Source organism: Nothoprocta perdicaria, unplaced genomic scaffold (genome assembly GCF_003342845.1).
Source record: "Nothoprocta perdicaria isolate Ctin4 unplaced genomic scaffold, notPer1 scaffold_111, whole genome shotgun sequence".
In the NCBI taxonomy this organism is placed as follows: domain Eukaryota; kingdom Metazoa; phylum Chordata; class Aves; order Tinamiformes; family Tinamidae; genus Nothoprocta; species Nothoprocta perdicaria.
In genome coordinates, this window is record NW_020454217.1 from 779,246 (window position 1) to 793,589 (window position 14,344).

General features: G+C 35.8%; 1 protein-coding gene across 1 annotated transcript in view; it reads left to right on the forward strand.

The window, feature by feature from the left end:
* KIF20B (kinesin family member 20B) overlaps positions 1–13,982 on the forward strand; it is a 33,074-nt gene extending 19,092 nt beyond the window's left edge. The window contains exons 20-32 of the mRNA XM_026051634.1: positions 978–1,116; positions 2,215–2,337; positions 2,850–2,910; positions 3,460–3,585; positions 3,846–3,982; positions 4,885–5,040; positions 5,797–5,973; positions 6,582–6,749; positions 8,809–9,012; positions 10,036–10,113; positions 10,831–10,978; positions 12,408–12,550; positions 13,796–13,982. Of these exons, the coding sequence (XP_025907419.1) occupies positions 978–1,116; positions 2,215–2,337; positions 2,850–2,910; positions 3,460–3,585; positions 3,846–3,982; positions 4,885–5,040; positions 5,797–5,973; positions 6,582–6,749; positions 8,809–9,012; positions 10,036–10,113; positions 10,831–10,978; positions 12,408–12,550; positions 13,796–13,873 (1,738 nt within the window). The 3' untranslated portion in view covers positions 13,874–13,982. The remainder of the gene's footprint in view (positions 1–977; positions 1,117–2,214; positions 2,338–2,849; positions 2,911–3,459; positions 3,586–3,845; positions 3,983–4,884; positions 5,041–5,796; positions 5,974–6,581; positions 6,750–8,808; positions 9,013–10,035; positions 10,114–10,830; positions 10,979–12,407; positions 12,551–13,795) is intronic.
* Positions 13,983–14,344: the final 362 nt, after the last annotated feature.

Genomic DNA, 14,344 nt, shown 5'->3' on the forward strand with positions numbered 1-14,344 from the left:
CTTTTTTCCACCTATTCATATAGGCTCCCAGAAATACAGATTTGAAGTGTGCAAGTGTTTTAGGGATAAAAAGAACATACATAGAAATTTTTTAAAATGGGGGTATCACTAAGTTTTTTGTTGTGCAAATTTCCAGAAAGGATTTACAATCTAATTTTATATCCTGCTACTCACATAAAAGCCAGACGCCACTTTCATCAGGAAGTACATGATACTGAACTTGCTCTGTCTGAACTTGTCTGCTATAAGGACTTGAAAAGATCATAGAAGTAGGAAGGTAGAACTATCACCAGTTCCTTCTTTTGCAGTTTTAAACTAGAGATTATGCTGTGGATGAATTGCAGTCGTACAAAGGTAGTTTTAAGATGTTGTGTGTACTCTCAAGTGCAACTCAACATGGCTATGCAAGGCCTTAGGCTTCTAGAGATTTGCCAGATTTTCCACATATGGAACCTAGGGCAAAATCTGATTTTGATTATTGTCTGTTATAGAAATGTTTCATACATTTTATCTAGTTTTGAAGTTAAAAAAAAAGTTATGTTTCCTTTCTGTGTGTGTGTGTATATGTACACATACAAAAATATTTACATATTTGTTGCAGTGTTGTGAATTTTATTTTGTCTTTTTTGACACTTACAAAGTCTCATTGGGATGTTGATGTCCACTTGAAATCTACTTGAAACTAACCTTGTTTCCCTGTTAGTCTTGGGTGTTTTTTGTGTTTTGTCTCTGTGTGTGTGTTTTTGTCTGCTTGTTTGTTTTTTTCCCTGCCTTATTTTCTCTTTATTGCAATGGTTGGAAGTAAAACAGAATTAAAAATTTTGAGGAGTTAAAATCTGAAAAATAATACGAACTTGGTCATATCTGAGAGAACGATTAAGAATCAGAAGTTAGAATTTACATTAACCTGCATGTGCTGTTGCTTTCTGAGATGTATAGCATTGTAACGTTATTTCTCTCTTATTTTCTGATACAAGGTTGAGTAAAGAGCTCTCTGAGAGTTCTGCCTTAATACAGAGTCTGAAGAAAGATCTCCAGAGGAAAGAGGAAGAGTATACAGATTTGAAAGAGAAATTTTCTGATGCCAAGAAACAAATTGAGCAAGTACAGAAAGAGGTCTGTAATTAAAGCCAAGTGTTCTGCAATATTTTGTTTAGGTATCTGTTAGGCAAACCAGGTTTTTTCAAACTGTTGATGCTAGAAATACTTTGTACTAGGGCTATTTAAAGACCCATATTTGGAATAATAATGAATCTTAAATAACAATGTTGTTGAGACTATAACCTAATGAGAAGATTAGAGATCAGAATACGGATCAATACAAATATTGAAAGGGGGAAAATGTTATTGGTATTCTTTGAAGAGGTCTATAAACTGATGACTAAGCTAGCTATGGAGAGGGAACTTTATAATAATCATGATAATAGTAATAATAACCTTTTATTGTTATTATGTGAGTTGACTTCCAATTGTGAAAAATACTGATCTTGAAGAAGAAATCTTGATGGGTTGCCGGAAGAGGAAAAGACCTAGCTTCTAGATTTAAAAACATAAAAATATATGTAAATTTATTAAAAATATGTATGTATATATACATGTATAAATAAATATAAGCTTTGCTTTCTATTAGGCTTGGGAAGAGGAAATAAAGCAATGAAGGGATGCAATTACATTTAACAACTTGAATTTTTACTATTTAGTTATTAAGCAGCAACAGTTCTTTAAACCTGACAAGGTATTGCATCAGCTCAAAATCAGTAAGATTATTGCATGCATTTGGGCTTGAAAAATGAAGCTTTAAAATGTTATTTGTTCTTTTCTTCTCCCCAGCAGCTCAGCAGCTGTTGACACTGTCCTTGTTCTAGGCAGCATTCCACAGCTAATTCCCCTCTACTTGAGGGAGCAAGGAACAGATGAGGTCATATTTTAAATGGACAAGTGTTGGGGTTGTGTGGTTTTTTGTTTTTTGGTTTTTTTTTTTTTTTTGTCTGCCAAGTATTGTAACTGATTTGATGTCAAAGTACTCGCCTTGGAAAGGATGTACCGGACATCAGTACAGAATTTCAGCCCCTGAAATAAGTTAACCAAAATCTTTGTGTGCAACAACTTAACTTATAAATGCAAATATTAGGCTGTTTAGCTTAGAGGTGATAAGCACATTATGGTGAGCTGTCAAAGTTAGCTTCTTTGCCCTTTTTTGGGGCTCTTTTGCAGGTGTGCACAATGCGTTCAGAGGAGAAATCCTTGCGAAACAAAGTTAATGAACTTGAAAACAATAAAAAACAGCTCGGAGAAGAGTTGGATATCAAACAGCGCACAATCCAGCAACTTAAAAAGGTAAACTTAAAAAGCTATTATAAATCTCTTTATAATTTGTTTTTTAATCAATCTGTTAACAAGGTTAGAATTGAGTCAAGCAAATAGAGGAAGCCTGCAGAAATTGAAATAAAGTAAGACTGGGGGCTGAAATGAATTTTTGTGTTAGAAGAACTTCTCATTGCAGGATTTTGTCAAGTTAATTTAAATAGAACACTCTGTCTAGTGAATGCTTGCTTTATACTTGAAAATGCCCTGATTCTGAAAATCTTAATATGTTAGTTGAAAAGTTGCTAATTTTTTTTTACATGCTAGCTGCTGAGCTTCTATAGCATGTATGTAAGGGAGGGGAGGGGGTGTATTTTTTTTATATATAATATAAAATCTGTTTATTTGTGATTCTTTCAAGTGTTCTGTTTATTACTTACTAAAACCCAGAATTATTTATCTTTAGACTGATACTGGTATCTAGTATATGTACTTATCTTCTCTGTATATATTTTCTCTAAATTTGCTTCCAATGTGGTGTTTAGGAGCAGCTGAATAATAAGAAGCTGGAAGAACTCTCCATACAGAATGAGAAATTACATAAAGGTCAGCAAGAGACACTCCTGTTCTGTTCTTAGTAATATAATGAGCTGTGTTGTTAACCATTTTGAAAAGTCCTGTAGTACTTGGTTTTTTTACAAGCTCTTTGAGAAAATTCCAATGTTGACATGAAAATGTTAGTCAGGGACCAGGTATTGACTTAGAATTATCAGGTATTTTTAAAAGTAAAGAAATAGGCTGGGAATAAGAAATTAAAGGGGCAAGGAAGTAAGAATTTTCTGTATTGATGCTTGTTTTTAAAAGTTGCCATTTTAACAAAATGCAATATGGTAACACTAGCATGAGAGAGAGAAATGTAATAGTTTGGGAATAGTGACTTACTAAGACAATACAAGCAATAGTGTGACCTAAGTAACACTGAAACTCCTAAGTCATGTTCATAAGAACCACTAAAGAATTTTGGAAAAATGTATTTCAGTAGAAAAGCTTTTAACTGGGGCAAGTGAGAAATATTTGTATTGAGGGGACTTTAGCAAAGAACCTTGGGGACTAGGAAATAATGGCTTAATTGCACATTTATTTTCAAATATTTAGATCTCTGCACAAAAGAAAAAATAATTGAAGATATGCGGATGACACTAGAAGAACAAGAACAAACCCAGACTGAACAAGAACAAGTGCTTAAAGCTAAACTAGAAGAGACTAACAGATTAGTTTCAGGTAAACTATTTCTTTAGGGAAACAGGAAGTCAGAATTACAGTTTAAACATACTGTGTTTTGATGCAAAATATGTTTGAAAATTCCACTTTTAATTGACTGTGTTTAGGCATTAATTTTAGTAGTACATCAATACATTTTTAATAGTTTCAGCACACCCTTTGTGGTTGTAGTAATAACTCTAATCTTAGAAGAAGGGTCTGTGTGTGTGCGCGCGCGTGTGTGTTATACACCATGTAATCTGTTTTTGTACATTGAGCAGAATTAGAAGAATGGAAGCAAAAATACAGAGAGCTGATGAACCAGAAGAATAGTGATCGGCTGTGGAAGGTATATAAAGAAGAGAAAAGCGTAAATGCAGATACTGAGGAATCAATAAAGCTGCAAGAAAAACTGAAGGTAAAATGTGATGACAATTCATAATCAATTTAAATCAATCTCCTCAATTTAAGAGAAGGCTAAATCTAGCTTCTGTTATTTCATCCAAGAATTTGGACGTAGTATAAAACACTCATAATGGTACAGGAAAGTTCTTGTAAAGGCAGCTGTGCAGCAAGGTCTGGATACAGCATCACTGGAATATTTTTTTGTGCTTCTGTTTTCCTGCATAACTTTCTAATGTTTCTACTGAATAAAGCAAATGCTACAGAGTGGACCATATAATATTCATTGTTTCTAATGTACCTATGCAATAAATACAGTCTAAGTGCATAATTCGTTTGTTCCATATATTCAGGAAAGGAACACTAAGACAAAATAATTGCAACTTCAGAAGTTGTCCAATAAACCTGTTTTCTGTCAGACACTTAAGCAACTAAATCCAACTCTCTGAAAATCCTGGGCTTTTTGACCAGGAATTCCTCCACGTTGGTCTCAGGAGCTATCTCCAATGCGCCATCTGTCTTATGTGGGAGCATATATGACAAAATGTTTGGCTGTTGGAAGTGACAGGGGGGAAAAGGAGGCAAAGTTGTGCTGTGGATTGAAGTGATGTTCTGTGAACAACAGTCTCTGCCTAATGTTCAAACTGTGCTGTAATTTTTGCCTTCCAGTACTGAGGTAGGGTGTGTTAGAAAACTTATTTCTCTCAGGCAGCAATAGAGACTTGGAAGTTTTTTCTTTTAACATACTTTTAATAATTGGGAATTATAAATGAAAAATTTTCACTTCAGAATATGCTAGGGTAAACCTGCACTAGCATTTTCTGTCTTTGAAATAAGCCTGTTAATGGTAATCCATCATTTAAAATTACTTCAGCTTAATCTCTCACTATGGTTTTATTTGTGGTTTATTTAAAACAGGAGTATGAAGAAAAGTATCAAAAAGATAGAAAGAAGTGGCTTGAGGAAAAGATGGGACTCATAAGTCAAGTAAAAGAAGCTGAAAATCATCGCAACAGAGAAATGAGAAAATTTGCTGAAGACCGAGAATGTCATGCAAAGCAACAGGCAGAAATTGTAAGCAGCAGTTGATGGATTTCTGCACTTGTCTTGTGGGAGGTCTTGGGAAGTCCTGTTGTGTTAGTCTGGTGTAAAATGAGTCTCACGTGAAGCATTAACAATAGTACAGGTACTTGAGACTTTTTTTTTTAAAAAAAAAAAGCCTAGCAGAAATTGGCAAAAGATCCAGCCTTTCTTCATATGTTTCATAACAAATATTTGATCAAAATGGCACTGATTTTGCTGAGTGTACCTGAGATTTATAGTAAGGTGTGCATCTAGACCATTCAGGACTTGTCGTGATTTTAGTATCTTAAACATGAAATTGGTGATTGTACAGATTCATAAAATAACTCTGTTACTAGAAAAAGTTGGCAGTGAATTTCTGGATCTGCATTCAGTACAGGGGAATGCAAATACTGCTAGTGCTCTGTCTGACTTGGTCCAACATTTTCTTAGTGGAATGTAAAGCAAGGAAATGGATGTAGAGGATTGAGACAAATTGCCTGCTTTTGAGAGTCTATTATAGATACAGGTTTGTTTCATGAAGCATGGTTTGGTTTTGCATGTTCTTGATGAAATCACTATTTTTTCCTCTGAATTGATACAGAGAGAGAGAGTGTGTGTGTGTGTGCGCGCACTTTGATTTTTTTCAAGTTTTCTAGTGTTTTTTTAAGCTACAATATAACATTAACTATATGAAGCTGCACAAACAGCACAGTTTGATTATGCAGGGAAGGGTGTCTAATTGTAACCTGCATTTTCCCCACTTAGGAAAGACTTAATGCACAGCTGGTAGAGAAGGACAACAACCTTCAACAATGGCGTGAAGAAAGAGATAAATTAGTAGAAGCTTTGGAAATCCAGCTCAGGACTCTGGCCTCTAGCATCACCCAAAAGGATAAAGAAATAGCAGAACTGAAACAGGCTACGTTAAAGGATTCAGGAAAGGTCAGCTTTGGTTTTTTTAATTACCCATTAATGTTGCAAAACACTATTGTTGCTCTTACCATTTTGTCTGCAATCTTTTATTCTTAAATGCTATCATGCTGAAGATAATGATGCTGCTAATTTAAAAAAAAAAAAAAAAGTATACAAAACTGAATTTGCAGTAATGACGGTTCCAAAAGATTTAGTTGGTCAAATAACACAAAATCTAAGAAATCTAAGTAGAAGACTGTGTTACTCTTTTGTGGTTGCTCTGAATTGCTTTTCTTTGGGGACAGATGCTCATAATAATAACAACAAATAGCCCAACTCCTGCCTTTTTCACTGCCAAAGGCATCATGAATGCCCGGGAGGAGAACCTGTGGCTAGAGGAAGATGGAAGTACATAAGCAGAGAAAAGCAAATCTTATGCTGCCTCTTCCCATGCTTTTGCATGACTACTTCCCTTTCTACACAAACCCCATAAACAGAGAGGATTGGCTTTTTTTGTATAGTTTACTTGCTTAGTATGCAATTCTGAAACATGCTACTGAAGAGTTGGAGTAATGCTTCTATGTCCCTTAATTGGGTTTTTAATCAGTCTTCAATTTGTGTCATTTTTAATATCTTAGGATAAGAAGACTGTGATAGAGGAACAAACAACACAGTTGGCAGACAAAGATGAGATTATGAAAGATTTAAAGCAAGGTCTTCACCAAGATGATCTTCAGTCTTTAGCAGAAGCACCATCATCCAAAAAAGAACAAAATACAATGGATCAATCTGCATGCAACACAGAGGTATACTCTTGACTAGAAAATATTAGCAACATGTTACATTTATAGAAGATATTTTGTTCTTCTGTTGCCTTGATGTCTATTTTGGGGATGCTCCAAAATGTTAAAAAGGATTTTTTTATATAGTACCTTATCTTCTGTTTTGCATTGTTCTTTCCCACTTTTTTTTTAAATTCAAATGTTAAGGAATTTCAGCTTGACCTTTTTTTTGCATTGCTTGTAGTATGATAAAAGGGAATGATTTTGAAATTAGGGATGCTAGACCATACTGTGGTTGAAAAGAAAGACAATACCTTGCCTTCCCCTTTTTTTTAAAAAAAAAAAAAGAAAGAAAAAGAAAAAAAAAAAAAAAAAGAAAAGAAAAGAAAACTCCAAAAACCTGAACACTGTGTAAAGTGAGGATTAAGTCTGCATCCTTCCTGAACCAAGGGCCTTAGGGCCTGACTGGGCCTTTGTGTGCTGCTTGTATTTCAGTGTTTAATGAGGCAATTTTTGTGCTAAAGTGAGCTAATTCTATGTGACTTTGGTATTAATTGATGATGAACAGGGCTGAACATAGATGGCCTAACAATCCCTTCATCTATGGTGAGATGCAGCCCCTTCCTGGCAACTGGACTGTCTCCATAGGTTTCACCTCAGGCAATGATGAGTGCCATATGCACTAATAAAAGGTCAGGAAACTTGCAAAATGAACTTTGAGGTATTGAGAGGAACTGTCCTTCACCCAAATCCTGTAAGAACTTGGGAGCACGCAGTGAAACTAGCAGGGAGAGACTTTGGAGTGGGGAGGGGAGAAAAAAAAAAAAAGTACTTGTTTGGGAGCAGCTAGTGATCTTCTGGAGGTGATAGAAGCAGGTAATGTCAACAGGTAATAGACAAATTAACAGCAGAGAAACCCATAAACTTTCTTAAATGGGCACTTAATGTTTCAATGAATGTGTGCCTTGTGATGCTTCTAATGTGGCACTGGGGAGTGTAATAAGAACAGAGCATAGAAAGTTGTTGTGTGTGTTTAATAAAGCATCTCTGCTACTCCTGGAGGCAGAGTAGTGAGCTACATTAGTTGCATTTTTAGCACAATAGCATTTTAAAAATACTTCTGTTGACGCACTCAAGTCCTTAGGGCTGCAGTGGTGATACCCCTGCTCAGAATCCTGGCAGATCCTGTCGAAGAAGGTGACAGCCCTGGATTTCCCTTTAGCATTCCTGGTTTGAGTAGGAATATCTCAGAACCTGCTAGGGTGAACCAGAACAAGAAGCAAGAACAGCTCATCTGCTTGGGACCCCACAGCAGCTGCACAGCTGCCATGGAGAAGCAGGAGCCAGGGAGGCTCCAGCCCTCCCTGCTGACAGGGTTATGGGCATGATGGGCAGCGAGAGCTGCCAGCAAAGAGTTCTGCAAACTGACCTTTCCCTCCTTCTCTCACTGGGTAGTTCTTGTTGTCAGCTGGAACAAGAGGAGACTTTCAGCTTGTTGAGTTTGTGATGCTGCCTGAAAGTCTTTTCTCTATCTTCAGAGCCAAGGTGGTGATATAGAAGTGTCTCACGGGTTGAATTTGGCTTTTAGTTTGACAGATAGACTGTGTTATCTAGATAATTAACATCTCTACTGTAGAAGAGGAAGGGTTAAACTCTCCAAAAATAGGCTGAAAAATTAAACATTTTCAAAATACTTCCTGCCCAGATCCTGAGTGCTGAGCTTAAAATCACATGAATTCTGCCAATCGACAGTCATGTCAACTTTAGCATAAGAAGTGTGACTAGCTGTCCTTGAATTTGCTGGGAGACAAGGTGCCAGGTTGAGTTCACATTAAAATCAAGTTGTGTGTGTTGTGTGCGTTCCGAGTTCTCATACTCGGGAATATTGCTTTCTGTTTAAATTTAGAAGAAATAATCTTAGAGAATAAAGCTTAAACTCTGCCATAATTGAAATATCTTAAGTCTTCTATAAGCTAATAGCTGGCAAACAGAATGCTTGCTTTTTATGTATGTTTCCCCACCTTGTTTGTTTTCTTCAGATTTACTTTAAAGGTGGTTTGCTTAAAGTTTCTGTTGCTTGCAGGATCATTCAGACATTGTCCTTGATTCTTTGGAAGTGTCCACAGAAAATGGAAGAAGCAGTCGGTTCCCAAAGCCGGAGATGGAAATCCAGTTCACACCTCTGCAACCCAATAAGATAGAGGTGAAGCATCAGGGCAGCACCTTGCCAGTAACAGTTAAAATGCTCAAACCAAGAAGGAAAAGGAAGAGCGAAGAGATGGATGAGGTATGACCTAAAGCAACCAAGTCTTTTGTGCAGTTTTTAATGTATTACTGTAATATAGGAATATTTTTTCTCATGAGGTCCTCACTATGATCACTAAGGATGTGTCTTGTGCATGTGTATGTTATATATAAAAATTAAAAAAGCACCTACAAATATATGATGTATGTTTAAAACATAAAGCCTCTTTTCCCACAGAATTAGTGGATCTCTTGTCTGTGCTGAATTATGACAAGGGACTTGAATTCATCCGGTCCTCCTTTCCCTGACTTGTACTTTCTTGCTGCCTTCTACACGGTGTGCTTTCTGGGAGTACCGTTTGCTTCTGTCTGCAGCTTTGATCTGTGGGATCAAGGACTGATTCTATAGGATATATGATTGTTTATTTTGTCTGTCAGTTACTGGTGTCAATTACAGACTATTATGGCTATCAGAAATGTCTCACTTTATTCAGAAAAGCTGTAAACACAAATAATCTCTCAAACACTGGCTTTCTATATATATCTGATGTATTTGAATATTTCCCTTGAGGACATTATCAACGTGCAATGTTGCTTCACATAGATCTTGGAAAGAAAAGTTTGTTACATACACACATGACATCACATCCCATTGTGATGGTGCTTAACAATAGCACCATTGTTAAGCTGTCAGCATAGGAAATTTCTGTGCTGCCAACCTGCTCTTATAGTTGTCACTGTAAATCTGAGGTTGTATGTAGATTTACTGAGTGACTTTCAACTTGTATGTTTGCTTGCCAAATAGCTCCAAGCTGAAAGCGTAGCAAATAGAGAAAGAAGCAAACAACAAATATCCAAATGGTTTACCTAAACTATTCCTAACTTCCTGTCTCACACCAGATTGTTTAGTGTTTGATTCAGAACGATAGTTTCCTCTATCCAGTAACAGCCAATAACTCTACTATTAGTCACACATTTAAACAGTGGCTGCATCTATGCTATAAATCATTATTTTTTCCAATAAAATGATAGCAATGTTAATATTTGCCATCTATCTGTTTTTTAGGACTTTGTGAAAAATGAAAACAAAAAAAATGCAAAATCTACCATTGCTAATTCACCTTCTACAAGCAACAAGAAAACGGTTTGATCTTGTGCTATAATTGTAATATGTTAGGCTTTTTCTTTAAAGATGGATATATGAAAGTAGCAACCACAAGCAAAACTCGGCAGTATTTTATCTATGTAGCTAGACGGAGTTCTTAAATGCTTATGATATCTTCCCATTAAACTCTAAGCTAACTGAAGATATTAAGCATGTATTTGCAAGTATATATGCTAGCATTTATATTTGGTTTGAGTGGAAGTGGCATATTAGATAGCTATGAAGACAGGTTCAACTGTGTTATTAGGGTGTGAGATATTGTAGGTGATGTCTTTTGAAGTAAAGCTAGGGCAGTTCTCATCCGTATGTGCAAAATTCGGATCTCTGTAAATCTTAGCAGTGTTTTGGACAAATTCAGCAAGTAGATAGTAGATCTTCCTACTATTAATTCTCCTGTTTTATTTATTTATAAGGAGAACAGTTTGTGTAATGAAATACTGCACATCTTGGAATCCTTTTTGTAAGACTTGCTTCATATATATCACTTTAATCTGACAAATTTTTAAAGACTTTCCCCCCTCTGGATGTAAAATGAGATTCTCTAAATCACTGTAGTCATGTCATTAGTAGAATGAACACAGGTGTCAGCAGCAACATTCAGAATGCCAGCTTAAAAATATTCAGGTTATAAAACTAAATTAAACTTGAAGATAGCCAAATTTCTACTCTAAATAATAACCTCATTCTTCTGTTTAGATGCCTACCACGCATTCATTTAAAAAAGAATATGCATTACGAAAGCAAGAATCTACTTCAAGTACAAAGTCAATTAGAAAGAAGGATGGAACCCTGCAAAAAATTGGAGATTTTTTTCAAGGTTCTCCTACTATTATTCATTCTAAAGGTTTGTACCAAGTTCTTCATCTCCATGTTTTCTGCAGAGCTTTGCGAACAAATTTGTAGCTATTGTAATCATCTATATATAGGTAAAGGCCATGTCTGTAGTTGTTCAGGAAATGTATGAACTGGGCCTCGATATTTTGAATCTTGCAAAACATGAAAGGGGGTCTTGATTGCAGAGAGCTTAATTCTAAGGTTTTGGTTAAAAGAAAAAGATAAACTAGGTGGGATAAGAGAATGCACTGAAAGGTATAATATTATCAATTCAACATAACATTAACTGATATTAATTTCAAAATGTCTGAGTGTTGTTCATGCTTATGTTAAAACAGGTAAAATTTCAAGGAAACTTTTGTTACTGATATAAAAATCAAGCTGAATCCAAACCCTCATCCTGCCTTTTTCTATAAGCAATCTTTTCTCTGTGGAAGCTATATCAATAATTTTTGATATTTTTGATTATAAAGCTAATCTTTTCTTCTCCAGATCTGAAATGTGGTTACTCATAAAAATACTTGGAAATCGTTTATCAACTGACTGTAAAGCAATTAAAGGATTTGTTATATTTGAGTGTAGCCTTGGAAAGTTGTTAGGATTTTTTCACTGAAGAATATATTTTTATTCTTATCAAGGGTAGCATAGAGATCTTGAGCTTCTGTAGCCTTGGAATAAATAAAGAGGAGGGGTATATAATAAATAAAAGGTGGGGCAGAGAGCACAAGGGATCTCCAGGGTTTAACTCGAACAGACATTGTTATTTGGTTTGCCAAAATCAGGGCAGTCAGCATTCAGTGTAGATAATTAAAACGAATATCTGTGTATCAATCTCAACTTGTTACAAAGGCACATGTTATCTTTTGCTGCCATACAGCCCAAACAATGGTAGTGGAATTTTGAAAAGCTTTCTCATTTTCAGATTTGGTCAATGAGGACTGAGCCTCACTTTTGATGGAAACCAAATTTGAAGAATTTAAAACTACTTTCTGGAAATATTTAATTGCAGTAAATGAGTCACAACAAAGAAATGAAAGTAGAACAAGTTCTTATTACCTTTTTCCCACGTTCTTTACTACTTTGCCTGTTCCCCTAGCTTTGGGTTGTTGGGGGTTTCATCTTCCCCTCTGGTTTATGATACATGTTCTCATTAGAAGTCTTGTCTGAAGCTATACAAAAGAACTCAGAAGCCTGACTCTACCTTTCCCTTCTGTCAGTATAAAGACATTTAGCCCCTGTTCAACTTCTTCATACCAGCCTTCCAGTTCCATATCAGTATGGTCTTTGTAATAGCCAAACACCACTCCTAAAATGTTATATTTAAACATTCAACATCTGTTGAAATAATTGTTATTAAAAACAATAATTTAATTTTATTAACTGGTTTGAGGACTCAGAAGACAGTAAGATGTTGATCTATAATAATTTTTTTCTTCTAGCAAAGAAATTCATTGCAACGATAAGCTCTCCTAAGTCTGCAGAACCCCAAAGTCTTAAAGAAAATGAGATCAAGTCAAAACGAGCCAAGAGGAAGCTGTACTCAACTGACATTTCTGGTCCTCTAGATATCTCTGCTTCTTCAGTAAGTGATTACAGGTTACTGTTGGGTGTAATGCAGGTTCTGCAGTCTTGACTTAAATGAACTTGTAGAGCAGAGAACACAACTGGAGGTCGTCAATTTGAGAAAGGGGTTAAAAATACTGCCTTATTTCTGGATTTCTGTCTATCCATTATTTCTGGTCTTAACCTTGCCCTTGTATTTTTCTAAAATTGGATATGTAGGTATTATAGCTGTAGTATGTGGGGACTTTTATCCTATGCTACAATAGATGATTCTATTTTTTGTTCCAGCAGATAGTATTCATTTTAAGTGTAGCATAAAGGGAAAAGAGATGTCTAGACTCAAAGTGAACCATTGACTGGGGATCGTGTGTTTTGAAACACTAAAGATGAAAATCTGCACACACAATTACTTTTGCAAAAAAAGTGAATACCTAAGGTAGTCCCAAACTCCGTTTATTCCAAAGGGGACTTTGGATCACTTTACGATGTGGATGCATCCATGCTCTTCCAGGGCACTGCTCAGGCAGCTTTCTGGGTGTGCCTAAATGACCTTGCTCTGCCTAAGCCAGCTTCTAACGGCATGTGGAGTAACTGAGGTGCAGTTTTATGGTTATGTGAGGAGTCATGGTGGTGAGAGGACTCTGGCTCTGTTGAAACTACATCTCTTTATTCTATTAAAACTGTTCTTCTGTTCCCTATGGCAAGCTTTTGCCTATGCTAAGATATCCCTATCAATTTTCTACTTGAAGTTGTAAAGGAGACAGAAGCCAGAGTGCTGCGTGTTCATAAGCAAAAAAACAAGGCACAAATGCAGGCGGGGCGGGGGAAGGCACAAGTGTGAAAGGCAAAGTATCGGAGACTAAATCCTGGGCAAGTCCAAGTCCAAACAAAGAAGAATTTAAGATAAAATGGACCTTAAGTAATTCCTGTTTCATGCAAGTAACTTAAAAGTTTAGAGAGTAACTTGCAGATCAGCTTTTTTTCTAGCGATTTTGGACAGTATAAAAGCAAAATTTGATATATTCTCAGAACTGTTCATCTAATTCGTGAACTAATTTTATGCTGTGCGCTGAAAGTGTTCTTTGCATCCTATGACCCTCATTTAAAAGATAATGGGTAACTTGAATTCTGCAAACAGCTTATGGGGAAAGTCATGATTTTAATGTGTCTAGAAGGGTCTACTAGAGTGACTGTTTAATATGCAATATTGCAAGCCGGACAGTTCTGAGGACAAGCTGAGTAACTACTGAAATATCTTTTTCAGATTCTCATAGAACAGAAAGAAAAGGAAAGCGACCACCTAATCATCAAGCGACGCCTACGATCAAAAATGGCTAAATAATTATGTAAAAGCATGTTTATTTTTTCCTAGCCAGGCATACATCATTTGTCTTATTTCAGCTAATTGTACATAGGAAAGCATAGGTACAGCATCATGCTCTGATAACCCTGTGTATAGTTGTACAGATTGTTTCTGATGGTTTCAAATTTTGATTCCATTAAAGCTAAAATGTAGTTCAAGAAAGCCTGTGTCTGATTTTTTTTTGACTAATATCTTTGGAAATGTTCGTTATTTTCACATTGTACATAAGAATTATGCTTACGCAAACTGATTTAAGTTCTGTTCTCAATAGCCAGTGTACTTCCAAGCTCTTAAAGAGCGGGGAGAAAAATGAGCAGATATTTAAATCTTAGACTTAATGCTGTGTGCTAGGACTTAAATGTGCAGGAAGCAAATTCAGAAATTGGTAGTATAGGAAGAAATATGGCATATTTTCAGTCATTTGTGTGGTTTTTAACTGTCCTCTGTTTA